The sequence below is a fragment of the Esox lucius genome, chromosome 14 (assembly GCF_011004845.1).
Source record: "Esox lucius isolate fEsoLuc1 chromosome 14, fEsoLuc1.pri, whole genome shotgun sequence".
NCBI classification, from domain to species: Eukaryota; Metazoa; Chordata; class Actinopteri; order Esociformes; family Esocidae; genus Esox; species Esox lucius.
Window position 1 is genome coordinate 4,539,160 of NC_047582.1, and position 14,276 is coordinate 4,553,435.

The 14,276-nt window shown below is 44.6% G+C and overlaps 1 protein-coding gene across 2 annotated transcripts in view; it reads right to left on the reverse strand.

Annotated features, from left to right (window-relative positions):
* Positions 1–14,276, reverse strand: part of dym (dymeclin) — a 121,565-nt gene that overhangs the window by 103,586 nt on the left and 3,703 nt on the right. The window contains exons 2-5 of one of the 2 annotated variants that reach the window (XM_010892799.4): positions 9,911–10,117; positions 6,470–6,522; positions 3,347–3,440; positions 705–838 (exon numbers count right to left, since the gene is read on the reverse strand). In XM_010892799.4, coding sequence (XP_010891101.2) covers positions 705–838; positions 3,347–3,440; positions 6,470–6,522; positions 9,911–10,050 — 421 coding nt within the window. In that variant the 5' untranslated portion in view covers positions 10,051–10,117. Of the gene's footprint in view, positions 1–704; positions 839–3,346; positions 3,441–6,469; positions 6,523–9,910; positions 10,118–14,276 lie in introns of those variants that run through there. The other variant, XM_020053452.3, reaches the window with a different exon arrangement.

Sequence of the window (14,276 nt, forward strand, 5' to 3'; positions counted from 1 at the left end):
TGAGCTCATACTGGCATAGAGATACAACAAAGTGGTGCCTGTGGCACCTTCCGTTTGCTTATGTCAGTCTCTGTGTTCTGTGACACCTTCAGTTTGTTTAAGTCAGTCTCTGTGTTCTGTGACACCTTCAGTTTGTTTAAGTCAGTCTCTGTGTTCTGTGACACCTTCAGTTTGTTTAAGTCAGTCTCTGTGTTCTGTGGCACCTTCAGTTTGTTTAAGTCAGTCTCTGTCTTCTGTGGCACCTTCAGTTTATTTAAGTCAGTCTCTGTGTTCTGTGACACCTTCAGTTTGTTTAAGTCAGTCTCTGTGTTCTGTGACACCTTCAGTTTGTTTAAGTCAGTCTCTGTGTTCTGTGACACCTTCAGTTTGTTTAAGTCAGTCTCTGTGTTCTGTGACACCTTCAATTTATTTAAGTCAGTCTCTGTGTTCTGTGCCATTCATTACTTGCTTCATAGTGAATCGCATAATTTCAAAATAATTTACATTACTTTCCATTTTACCCCACCTCATGGGTTTTAGTGTAAAGAGAAGCACTTCCCAATTCCCAGCACTAAGAATTCCCTCTTTTAATCTCCTGCAATGACACTGTCCTGGTGGTGCTGCAGTATTGGAAATGGATGTGGGGGTGGTGGAGGGGGGTGTGTGTGTGTGTGTGTGTTAAGGGCAGAATAAACGGATGGAGAAATGGAGTGGTATTAACTCACCGCAGGTGCCTGGCGCCCTCTCCTGATAGGAAAACTGCAAGTGCAGCTCCTCCTCTGTCATCTCCCGGATGAAAACTTTGAGCAGGCAGCGGATCATGAACAAGGCATTGTGGGCCTGCCAGATGAACAGCTGGCTGGAGAAGGTTAACGAAGAAGACAGCAATTAGCAGAGGGACAGAATGTTTCTTTAACAGAGAAAAATCAAGGTGTAGTGTTGGCATAGCAATCCAACACTAAAAAAAACTAAACAATATGTCATATCAAACACCAAAAGTAAATCAGGCATGTCATCCCATAGTGAGAAACACTATTATAAAATCTACTTGATTAGGTTGGGTATGCCATGAACTCCAGAAAACCGCCATCTGTTATCATAGACTAGGTTAATGGTTCGAGGGTAACTGTGGACATGTTAAACAAGCAGGTCATAGTAACTTGTGGCTAGGGGACTCAGTCATGACTGCAGAAAGTCAGAAACAGAAACATGTATACTGCCTGCCAGAGAGAGAGACAGAAAGACTCAGAGACAGAGACAGCTGTATCGGTCTGTCCTGTGGCCATGAAACGCAAATAAAAACAGAAAGCAATGATTTGCAAATCTTTTATCCCTATATTTAATTGTAAATAGTACAACGATACTATTGATACTGAGAAATGTTATTGTTTTTGGAAAAATACATTCTGAATTTGATGCCAGCAACACGTTTCAAAAATGTTGGGAGGGGCATGTTTACCACTGTGTTGCATTACCTCTTCTTTTAACAAAGCTTGGTTTTTGGCCTTGTCCCTTGTGTACAGCGATTTGTCTGGATTCTCTGAATGTTTTAACGATATTATGTACCGTAGATGAGGAGATCCCCACTCTTTCCAATTTTATGTTGAGAAACATCATTCAGAAACGGTTTTGAAACATGTTGCTGGCATCAAATTCAAAGGGGGCATAGATTTTTCAAAAAACAATAAAATGGTTCAGTTTCAACATTTATGTTGTATTTGTTCCATTTTCTACTTAATATAAGTTTTAAATGATTTGCACATCATTGCATTTGGTTTTTATTAAAATTTTACGCAGCATCTCAACTATTTTGGAAACCGGGTTGTTGTCGTTTCGGCCCCAAAGTATCATGATAATATATTGTGAAATCCTTGGCAATTCCCAGCTAGATAAGACATGTGATAGCAGTTGAAGATGGATGACCATCAGGGGCAGCAGCCTTGAATAATGCTCCAGGACAAGGTCAGCCTCTGTGACAGACACAACAGCCATACTGTTCAGAATGAATTGGAAGGGTGATGCTAACCTCTGGTCAGAATCATCAACCATCAAGTCATAAAATCCCACCAATCAACACCAAAAATAAATACATTTTCAGTCTATTCTATAGTTCCATCTTGGTCATGGACTAACCATGAGGAATATACCCGTAAAAACAAGTCAATATATATGCAATACAACTGCATTACTTTTAAACACTTGTATTCAAAACCATTGAAGCTCATTTTAAGACCAAAATAAATACAAAGTTGTATGCAAACCCCTGTGAGGAAACACTCATCAGAGTGACAGGATCCCAATGTTGTTTTATGAGAACACTGGTAGGTTCAAAGTTCACACAAACACAAAATAAACCTAAATGTTGCCATTTAGGATGCAATTTAATGTCTTTCTCCCACAGAGTTTCGCCAAACGAGCAACCTTTCTACCACCACGCACATATGCTCCTTCCAATGTAGTTGGTGTACTTTGAGCTGCCCCTACGCCCACTTATTACTGAGGCATTGGTCGCAGTGATTCTTGCTGGAAGGCTGGCGGCTGGTTTGTGAGAAACGCTAGTGTTTTACTAGATGCTGCTCATCCCCAAACAGTGACAAGCAGAGGCCTCTCCCACGGGTGTAATTAGCACTTTATGACCTGACAACATCTTGTGACAGAATCCCACAGGGTTCATGACCGGGGGGAACCAAAACGCCTTCATGCAGAGCTCAATGAACCCAGGCACAATGCAGATACACCAACAATTATACATAAGTGGGGAGAAGTGGAAAACCATATTGAAAGGGAGGAAAAGTAAGGGACAACGGACTGACTCCACCCTCCGGTTTTACAAATTAAAACCCTTCTCGGATCATCTGGATTACAGCATAAATTAGTTTGATTTCACAATCAGAGTGAGGTTGGATTTGGCTATCTCACGCGAAAAGCCCAAACTATAATTCTGGGGGGATTCCCAAGGGAAAAGAAAAATGGAAATGGATTGGTTACATCTTTACTACCTCAGAGGAACAACACAGGGCGTATTTATTATTGAGATGTCCATGTCACAGTCCCCACGTTATGCCGACATCTGGATTCCCATGGGAAATGTTGATGGTTATAGGTTCACCACAGCAACCCAGGCACTGACATGAGAGTGTTATTCAAAGTAGGGTGAACTGAAGAGGGGTTTGCCACATTTATTTTTATGCAATTTGTTTTATCTGAAAAAAACATTGTGACCAGACATTCTGACAAAAATAATAAGGTTGTTGCAGAAAACCTTTGTAGGTGTACTAATTATTGAACTGTTCATTTCAGATCACATTATTCCATAAATTGTTCTTGGAACATCAGTTGTTTATTTGGCTTGACACACTGTACTTACTCCTGGCATTCAGTGGAGATTTTCAACTCTTTGGTTCTTCCCAGGAAAATTCTCACCAGGGCCCCAAAATTCCCTGTTCTGGGATTGTTCTCAACTGTAGAGGAAAATAGAGCACCTAGCATTTAAAAGAACTGCTTGGTGATGCTGACACATAGCACATCTACAGTACTTGGAAAAGGACACAAGAAGGTTATTTTGGCTTTGTACTCCAGCACATAGGATTGGAAATGACACAGTGACTAAAAGGTTAAAGTGTATATGGTCAGCTTTAATTTGAGGATATTTAAATCCATAAACCGTGAACCGTGTAGGAGCCCTTTTCCTACGAAGACCCCAATTTGGGGGTAACCACAGTAACTGGACAAATTACCAATCTTAAATAAAGTTGTCATAATTAGTACTTGGTGGAAAATCCTTGCATTTGTTGACTTGGTTTCATTTGACAACCCACAGACATCACCAGATGCTAAGTATATTCCCTGGAGAGGCCCTGTGCCAGGTCAGTACGGCAGACATTTCCAGGTTGTGTTTGTTTCCAGTGACAGAGCACACTGTGACCCATGTGTGTTGGTGTAGCCCAAATAAAATAATAACATTTTCATTATCATTTTAACCAGAGCTCTATACATTATCATAAATCACAGATAAACACGTTATAGTAAAACTAGTAATGCAGTATACGACATAGCGAACTGTTTAAAAAAAGAATAATGAAATTCGGGAAATCTCTTTCCCGACAGTCCCTCTTCACTTACACAAGGCAAGGTTCCCTCTCACACTATATTTTGCTCTCTGCAGTGTTGGTGGTGTTACCATAACAGCAACATGGTCCACGGAAAGGTTGCGAGTTTCTTTTGGTTGCAAAACAATGCTTTAAGTTATGCAATGCACAATTAGACCTCTTTTATTCACAGAATAAAAACAAACTTGATCAAAGTATTAGGCCTACCTTGCATGCTGATTAATAACATCCATTTAATTAGGCCCATTATAATATACATTACATTAGACATTCTGGTGAGTTGGCCTAATGCTTTATTTAGAGCATGAAATTGCCGTTTTTAAACAGTGCTATGCTGTCAAAGGATTTAATTGTATTTAATGTATTAATAATAACAATGCGTTGTTTTCCCAAAATGACAGAAACATAATGGGCATGTAACTACAGAATTTAAATTTAGAACAATAACTGTAGCATAATAAAGATGAAACATTGACATACTAATAGATGCCTGTTATGTTTTGGAAAATACTAAGGAAGCATTTTAAAAGACTGTATTAACTGCGCTTGCTGAAGGTAGAAGCCCACATTGGGAAAACTTAACCAGAAAAGGAACCAGGCAAGCCTAGTTCAGCCGGCCTGCAATTACAAGTGATAAATGTCATTGCACTCACTGGATTTGAACCAGAGTCCCCCACATGAGTGGCTGTGTCTTTAACCACTACACCAGTGTAATACGGTTGCCCAGTGTCGGTATGGCATCTCGACATTAGACGTTTTTGTCAATCCTGACCCAAAAAGCATGCTGGTATGCATACTTCGTAAATTCACCAGAAATAGTTGCAATATAACCATGAACCGTTTTATTTTAGGCTTACTATAACGCAGCTACTGAAGGTTGTAGCCAGTGACGTTTTTGCCTAATCGGAACAAATCCTAACGCATAATGTGTTTTGACTATGACGAGATTCGAACGCAGGACCTATTGGTTGCAGGTACACGTCTCTAACCACAATGTTATTTAACAAGGGGTAGTCAGGCAGCCAGTCAGTCACTCATTAAGAGACATTCGCTCTTCTTCACCGGCTCCACTTACACGGTCCAGCAAAAAATGCAATTAGAATGAACGTTCCAAAAATGTATTTTTATGATAGTAATGAGGTTTTGTTTTTTAATTAGAAAGGAGTTGACATGTTCCTAAATATTGTTTGTTTTTATTACACTTAAAAACTAAATGGTACACCTTATGACATTTTATCCAGGACAAAGTTCTTTAAATGTTTCACAGATGAGATAGCAGGGTTTGGATCATGAGCGGTTACATTTTTCTCCACATTTTCCTCTTTACCACCACTCTGATAGATTAATCATTGTCTCATCTGTCCATAAGACTTTATTCCAGAACGTTACAGATGTTATGCACTTTTTAAACTATAACCTGCCCGTTGTGGTCTTGAGGCAAAGCATTGATTTGCAACTTGTGGTAAATCTATGGAGGTTATGCTGAAGCAGTCTTCTGTGTATAGTACTACTTGACACATTTATGCAAACATACTGGAATGTTCTTGTTCTGTTTGACAGTTGAAAGGTTCACTGAAAGTGAAAGTATTCCTCAGTCATCCACTACACTGGTCTTCCAGGTTGTTAGCTTGTTGAGATCACCAATGCATTCTTGTTCCTTAATGTACTTAATAGTTCAGATTGACTGATTTTAATCTTTCACCCTAATGAAGGCCTGCTTTACTGGCACTGAAGCTTCTTTGTTCCTCATGTTGAGAGACAACAGCAAAGGAGTCCAAATGCAAATACCACAACTAGAATTCTCTCTAGACCTTTTGTTAGGTCTCTTGTGCATGAAATAACTATTCAATTATTCACCAGGCCAAGAAACAACTGAGCATTAAATTGTCCAATTACTTTCAGTCCTCTAAAATGGGGGGATTATGTAGTAAATGGGCTGTAATTCCTAGACAGTTCACGGTTTATGGACACAAATACCCCGAAATTAAAGCTGACACCGAAAGTCTGCAATTCAAGATCTTCATCATAGTCTGATTTAAAGGCACTGGAGTAGAGCAAAAACACCAAACTGTGTGTCACTGTCCAAATACTTACGGGACTGCACTGTATATCCTCTTCTTCAAATCAGAAATAGACAATAACTAGTCATGATTACCATTTAACTGCATGATTACAAAAGGTATTTCTGGCACACGATGGAAGGTAAATATAAGCTTAAATATAGCACTCGCAGGAGGTTTGTCATTTAAACTGAGCAGATCTAAAGCCTTGTTTTGGTGTAGCTGCCAAGCCGTGGCAGCTGGCAGGGTAAACAAACTCAAAATAAGTAGAAAAGGTTAACAGTCAGGGGAAAGATGCAAATTAACAAACATGAGACATACTCAGGATCTTGGCCAGGGGAATGACAGCCTCTTCCAACAGCTTGGAGTCCCCACTGCAGGAGAGACAGACAGACAGGCAGAGAGAAAGAGAGGCAGGCAGAGAAAGAAAAAGGCAAGTAAAGACATTGGTCAATTCAATTACCACAGCAGCCACAAGATCTTTAGATCGGATTGCCTTTTACTAGGGCTTTGAAACCCTGGGAGCCACCCATGTAGCGTAAGAGTTCAGACTAGGAAGGAGACACTCCCACAGAATGTCCTCTATATGGTTAACTGAAGTGAGGAATCAGCTTGGTGTGCCCTCTACTGTGAAGGCAGGTAGTTAGTTTGGAGAGGGTTGGTCGTGAAAAAACAAAAATACATGCTTATAGAAACTAAATAGAAGATAGAATAGTGCATTAATATACATCTGCACGGGCTTACTAGCCAGCACTACTACTAGAAAATAGGCAAATGATTGGGTTTGATATTTTTACCAATGCAACAGATATTTTACAAAATGAATCGGAGACTTTAAGGATTCTGATCACCTTAAAGTAGCATTTAAGTTCTTAGTTTGGTGACACCTTGTTTCACAAGAAAAATAAATATGTCATCTATCACTATAGGGAAAGGCAAATAACTCACCAATGAAAGAAACAAATATTCAGTGTTTCCCTCTTATTGTAATAAGAGCGGCCCACCACCACTAAAAGGTAGTGTGTCTATATAGTGTGCATTGTGTGAATTTTAAAGGTAAACTGTGGGGAAAAATATAAACAAAACGACTATTTAAATAATACTTTACATAGGTTAAATAGTATTATAAGGTGGAGCACACAGTTAAATGGTTAGAGATTAATTTATTTAGAGAACATAATAATCTTATTTTAATGTCATTATTCTAAATTTGCTTGTCCTCATTAGCTTTGGAGAGGGATTGTGTTCTAATTCCAACCACACTATATTTTCCATCCCCCACTGTAATGTACAGAGGATACTTGCAGAAAAAATATGCAGTGCCGCAGTGAATGTATTGTACGAAACTCAAGTTTGTTAAATTACAAACAATGTGAAATCATGGGGCGCTGTGTGCTACATCCAGCAAAACTATATTTTCTACCCCCTCTTTGACCCCCAATGCACCCCCCAACTGATAAGGAAAAAAGTAGGGGAAACACTGAATAAAGGTTGACCTTCAAGAATTGCAAACAATTTCAAATTTCAATTTCAATACCGGTAGAGTAGTGGAAAAGCTTCCTTGTAGAGTTCCCAAGTTCACATTGGCCCCTTGTTTGGGAGGTAAAGAAGAATCCAAGGGACTACCGTTGGCAAACCATTTGATTAATAAATATTTGTTTGAGAACCATAATTCTTTTGAGCTGTGTTAAATAAATAAGAAAACACGTCACAATATAACACAAAGTCAATAAAACTTCAGGGATATCAATTTGTCCAGTTAGGAAGCAAAAGCGATTGTGAATCAATGTCTCCTGTTTTGGTGCAAATGAAAGTAACAACAGGAGCACTGGAGAGACAACAGTAAGACAACACCCAAAAAGGGAATGGTTTTGCCGAGGGTGGCCACAGACAATTTCTCTCTCCTTATACTTCCTGAATGATTCTTCCCGTTTTGGAAGTGTCCTTGTCACTACTGGTAGCATGAGACAGTACCTGCAGCCCATTCAGGTTGCACAGGCAGTCATCAATCCAGCAACAGGACCGGTATCTGCTCCTTTGTGCGAGGAGGAATGGGGGAGCACTACCAGAGCCCAACAAAATTGGGGGCTACAGGACTTCATGTTTCTGTCCAAAATGTCAGCAACAGATTCCATGATGTTGGCATGAGGGCCTGACGTCCGCTAGCGGGATCTGTGCTCACAGCCCAGAACCGTGCAGCTCGATTGGCATTCACCAGAGAACAACAGAATTGGCATGTCTCCCATTGGCTTCCTGTTCTCTTCACAGATTAGAACAGGTTCACATTGAGCATGTGACAAATCTAACAGGGTCTGGAGACGCCGTGGTAAACGTTATGCTGCCTGCAACATCGTCCAGCATGACCGGTTTGGTGGTGGGTCAGTGATGGTCTGGGGAGGCATATCCGTGAAGGGTAGCACAGACCTTCACATGCTAGCCAACAGTACCTTGACTGCTGTTAGGTACAGAGATGAAATACTCAGACCCATCGGTAGACCTTAACGCTGGTGCAGTGGGCCCTGGGATCCTCCTGGTGCCCGGCCTCATGTGGCCAGAGTGTGTAGGCAGTTCCTAGATGACAAAGGCATTGTTGCCTTGTTTATCTTTCATATATTTCCTTCATCAAGACTTGATGTGTGATTTTTTGAGCAGTGTATATACTGTTCAATAATCACCTTACACTCTGGACTTTAAAACCTGTGGTTTGAAAGGAAGAGGGACATCCATATGCACATACAAGAAGACCCTCAAGGATCTGGAAAATAACGTATGGAAGAATAGCCTACGAAAATGTCCAGTGATTTCTCTAATAATAGGCTCAATTTGTTATCACTGCAGGCAAAGCCTCAAAATGCACTGAAAACCAAAAGGTGCCAATGATTTCGACAAATTAAGAATTAATGAAGCATATGCTGGAAAATTACTCTACAAAGTAGCTCATTAGCAGCTCTAAATTTGCTCAAGTTCATTAAAGGTTTCAATCATTTTGGAGGTGAGTGTTTTTCAAGTAATAATTAATTGCACAGACAAAATTCCAGAAAACAAGCTCCTTTGTAAACTTTTCCAGTAACATCTGATCTGGTCATAAAGGCGGTTATGTCATTACCCCAAGTCACCTGAGTTGAGTAAACATTAACAGTGAAGCCGTTGGAAGACTAACTCAATTGCTTAGCAAATGTCGAAAGTCAGGTATCTCAGGCTTCCAGGACATCCTGTTACCTTTGACAACTGTTTGCAGCCAGGGATATGCCCTGAATGGCACCCTAGTTCCGTATCTAGTGCACTACTTTTGACAGGAGCCGAATAGGGTTCTGGCTCAAAGGAGTGCCGGATGGCATTCGGGATGCAGGCCAGCGGCACCTTTGTTAATGATGACAGATGAAGTCGACTAGCTTCTGACCTGCCCTACCTTGCCCTAGCTCATTCTCATATTAAAACAGACTGGTAAGGGATGGGCCAAATAACAGTTATGAAATTGTATTTTTTACAGGGAACTGGGTAATTGGTAGAGGTTGGTGAGGACCAAATGGATGGTAACCAACAAAGCGTGTCCTGGATCTACTTAAACCTTTGCCTGTTCATAGCGAAACGTGGAATTCTATGTAACAACAACGTGTGTTCCAACATGAACTTTCAATTTGATTTAAATAAACAAATCTGATAGTACTAGTCACATGTAGACATTATTGAATGATTCAGAAGAGGATATTGGTTTCCCTTCACCTTGTTGATCATTCAGATCATGTTCAGGTAGATTCTGACCTGTTGGTAGGGCTGATAAAGGTGAAGGAGATGAGCTGGTTCCAGAAGGGGTCATTCTCTGAGATGGACTCTGTGCCGATCAGGGTGTGGAGGCTCTGGTTCTCTGACAGGTCACTGACCTGGCTGGTGTTAGCGCCCATCTCCTGGGTACTGGGTCCGGGAATTTGTCTCACTGCCTCATCTCCCAATGCCACACCAGGCACGATACTGGGAAACAAAAACAAAAAAAACGTTCATTCATTACATTTACATTCAGGTCATTTAGCAGGTACTCTTACCCAGAGGCAGATTTTAGAAATGCGTGCCAATGTATAGAAAATGAAAAACTGCATATTCAGACCTTTTACCATGACACTCCAAAATCAACTTAGATGCACCCTGTGTACTAGGAGTACAACTTGGTCATATTCAACTGATATGAGATGAACTGCGGGAACTTCTATAGACAGGCACACACCTACCTATTAGGGATGCAACGGTACAATGGGCCAGTTTGTGGGTACCGGTACAATTTCTATATGAATGACATCATCATGTTAGAAGTGGGAGAGCGTAAGCAAGCTTTTTGTATCTGTGTATGTTTGTTATGCAATGATGCATTTGTCAGTATGTTTTATTTTGTCTGCATCTATAGGACCCAAAAATTAGATGTTACATCTCAAGGGGATATCTTTGCAATGAATTCAAATTCAAGTGTTTCCACTCGATTACCGGACAGTGGCAAAGCAATGCTTGCAGACTACTATGTTAACAGACTTCTTACTCTCGTCATCTTAGTGACCGTGGAATCCAAAATGTTTCCACACAGGGCATTTGAAAGACGGCAGTGACTCTTCTATCTCACTAGTGCACACTGGAGCTGAGAGAATATTTGTTTTTAGTTTCCACTATCTTCATGGGGCGATTTTAGGGAGTTAACCTACTGAGATTGGATGTTTAAGGGAGAGGGGGTCACATACATACATCTTCAGCTTATCCGGGGCTGGGTCGCAGGGGCAGAGATGCCCAGACTTCCCTCTCCCCAGACACTTCCTCCAGCTCTTCCGGGGGGACACCGAGGCGTTCCCAGGCCAGCCGGGTGACATAGTCCCTCCAGCGTGTCCTAGGTCTTCCCCAGGGTCTCCTCCCGGTGGGACGGGCCCGGAACATCTTCCCAGGAAGGCGTTCCGGAGGCATCCGAAACAGATGCCCAAGCCACCTCAGCTGACCCCTCTCGATGTGGAGGAGCAGCAGCTCTACTTTGAGCTCCTCCCGGGTGACCGAGCTTCTCACCCTAAGGGATCGCCCAGCCACCCTGCGGAGAAAGCTCATTTTGGCCGCCTGTATCCGGGATCTTGTCCTTTCGGTCATGACCCAAAGCTCATGACCATAGGTGAGAGTAGGAACGTAGATTGACCGGTAAATCGAGAGCTTCGCCTTGCGGCTCAGCTCTTTCTTCACCACAACAGACCAATACATCGACCGCATTACTGCAGAAGCTGAACTGATCCATCTGTCAATCTCCCATTCCATCATTCCCTCACTCGTGAACAAGACCCTTAGATTCTTAAACTCCTCCACTTGAGGCAGGCACTCTTCACCAACCTGAAGTGGGCAAGCCACCCTTTTCCGACTGAGGACCATGGCCTCGGATTTGGAGGTACTGATTCTCATCCCCACCGCTTCACACTCGGCTGCAAACCGTCCCAGTGCATGCTGAAGGTCCTGGTTAGAAGGGGCCAACACGACAACATCATCCGCAAAGAGCAGAGACGAAATTGTGTGGTCCCCAAACCTGACACCCTGCGGCCCCTGGCTGCGCCTAGAAATTCTGACCATAAAAATTATGAACAGAACCGGCAACAAAGGGCAGCCCTGCCGGAGTCCAACATGCACTGGGAACAAGTCTGACTTACTGCCGGCAATGCGGACCAAGCTCCTGCTTCGGTCGTACAGGGAGCTGACAGCCCTTAGCAAAGGACCCAGGACCCCATATTCCCGAAGCACCCTCCACATGGTGCCGCGAGGGACACAGTCGAATGCCTTCTCCAAATCCACAAAACACATGTGGACTGGTTGGGCAAACTCCCATGAACCCTCCAGCACCCCGTAGAGGGTATAGAGCTGGCCCAGTGTTCCACGGCCCGGACGAAAACCACACTGTTCCTCCTGAATCCGAGGTTCTACTATCGGCCGTATTCTCCTCTCCAGTACCCTGGCATAGACTTTCCCGGGGAAGCTGAGAAGTGTGATCCCCCTGTAGTTGGAACACACCCTCTGGTCCCCCTTCTTAAAAAGAGGGACCACCACCCTGGTCTGCCATCCCAGAGGCACTGTCCCCGACCGCCACGCGATGTTGCACAGGCGTGTCAACCAAAACAGCCCCACAACATCCAGAGACTTGAGGTACTCAGGGCGGATCTCATCCACCCCCGGTGCCTTGCCACCGAGGAGTTTCTTGACTACCTTTGTGACTTCAGCCCGGGAGATGGACGAGTCCACCTTGGAGCCCTCATCCTCTGCTTCCTCAATGGAAGACGTGACGGCAGGCTTGAGGAGACTCCTTCCACCGCCCGACGACATCCCCAGTTGAGGTCAACAGCTGCCCACCTCTACTGTAAACAGCGTTGGTAGGGCACTGTTACCCTCTCCTGAGGCACCGGACGGTTTGCCAGAATTTCTTCGAGGCCAGCCGATAGTCCTTCTTCATGGCCTCACCGAACTCCTCCCAGGCCCGAGTCTTTGCCTCCACAACCACTTGGCCTGCCGGTACCCGTCAGCTGCCTCAGGAGTCCCACAAGCCAACCAGGCCTGATAGGACTCCTCCTTCAGCTTGACGGCACCCCTTACTTCCGGTGTCCACAACCGGGTTCGGGGATTGCCGCCTTCGCAGGCACCGGAGACCTTACGGCCACAGCTCCGAGCGGCCGCTTCGACAATGGCGGTGGAGAACATGGTCCACTCGGACTCAATATCTCCAGCCTCCCTCAGGATCCAGTCGAAGCTCTGCCGGAGGCGGGAGTTAAAGATCTCTCTGACAGGAGACTCGGCAAGACGTTCCCAGCAGACCCTTACAATACGCTTGGGTCTGCCGAGTCTGTCCAGCTTCCTCCCCCGCCATCGGATCCAACTCACCACCAGGTGGTGATCAGTTGACAACTCCGCCCCTCTCTTCACCCGAGTGTCCAAGACATACGGCCGCAGGTCAAATGAAACGACAACAAAGTCGATCATCGACCTATGGCCTAGGGTGTCCTGGTGCCACGTGCACTGATGGACACCCTTATGTTTGAAAATGGTGTTCGTTAGGGACAAACTGTGACTAGCACAGAAGTCCAATAACTGAACACCTCTCGGGATCAGATCAGGGGGGCAATTCCTCCCAATCACGCCCCTCCAGGTGTCACTGTCATTGCCCACGTGGGCGTTGAAGTCCCCCAGTAGAACGATGGAGTCCCCAGTCTGAGCACTTTCCAGAACCCCTCCCAGAGACTCCAAGAAGGTTGGGTACTCTGCACTGCCGTTCGGCCCATAGGCACAAACAACAGTGAGAGACCTATCCCCGACCCGTAGGCGCAGGGAAACGACCCTCTCATTCACCGGGGTAATCTCCAACACATGGCGGCAGAGCTGGGGAGCTATAAGCAAACCCACACCAGCCCGCCGCCTCTCACCATGGGCAACTCCAGAGTGGTGAAGAGTCCATCTTCTCTCAAGGAGTGTGGTTCCAGAGCCCAAGCCGTGCGTAGAGGTGATCCCGACTATCTGTAGTCGGAACCTCTCAATCTCACGCACGATCTCAGGCTCCTTCCCCGCCAGCGAGGTGACGTTCCACGTCCCTAGAGCTAGTTTCTGTGTCCAGGGATCGGGTTGTCGAAGCCCCCGCCTTTGACTGCTGCCCGATCCTCTCCGCACCGACCCCTTATGGTCCCCCCTGTGGGTGGTGAGCCCACGGGAAGGCTGCCCCATGTCGCTCCTTCGGGCTGAGCCCGGCCGGCCCCATGGGGAAAGGCCCGGCCACCAGGCGCTCGCATACGAGCCCCAACCCCGGGCCTGGCTCCAGGGTGGGGCCCCGGCTGCGCCATACCGGGCGACGTCACAGTGCTCGAAATAGAGGGGGTCACGATCACTGCAATTGCTACATTGAGAAATTGCAATAGAGTTTGTCAGACCTCAGGAGCCCCTTAATGGCCTGGGGCCCCAAGCAATTACCTGCCTTACCGGTTCACAAGCTACACGTCTGGTTCTGTGGATCTGAATTTGAATCCACAATGTGCGTGTAGTCTGCAGCGCATGTTTTTGAAATTATAGAAAAATGGCTGGTGTATCGTAACGCCGGGGTTCACGTGTGCGTATTAAAACCAGAGGGGGCGTACCAAACGGTTCG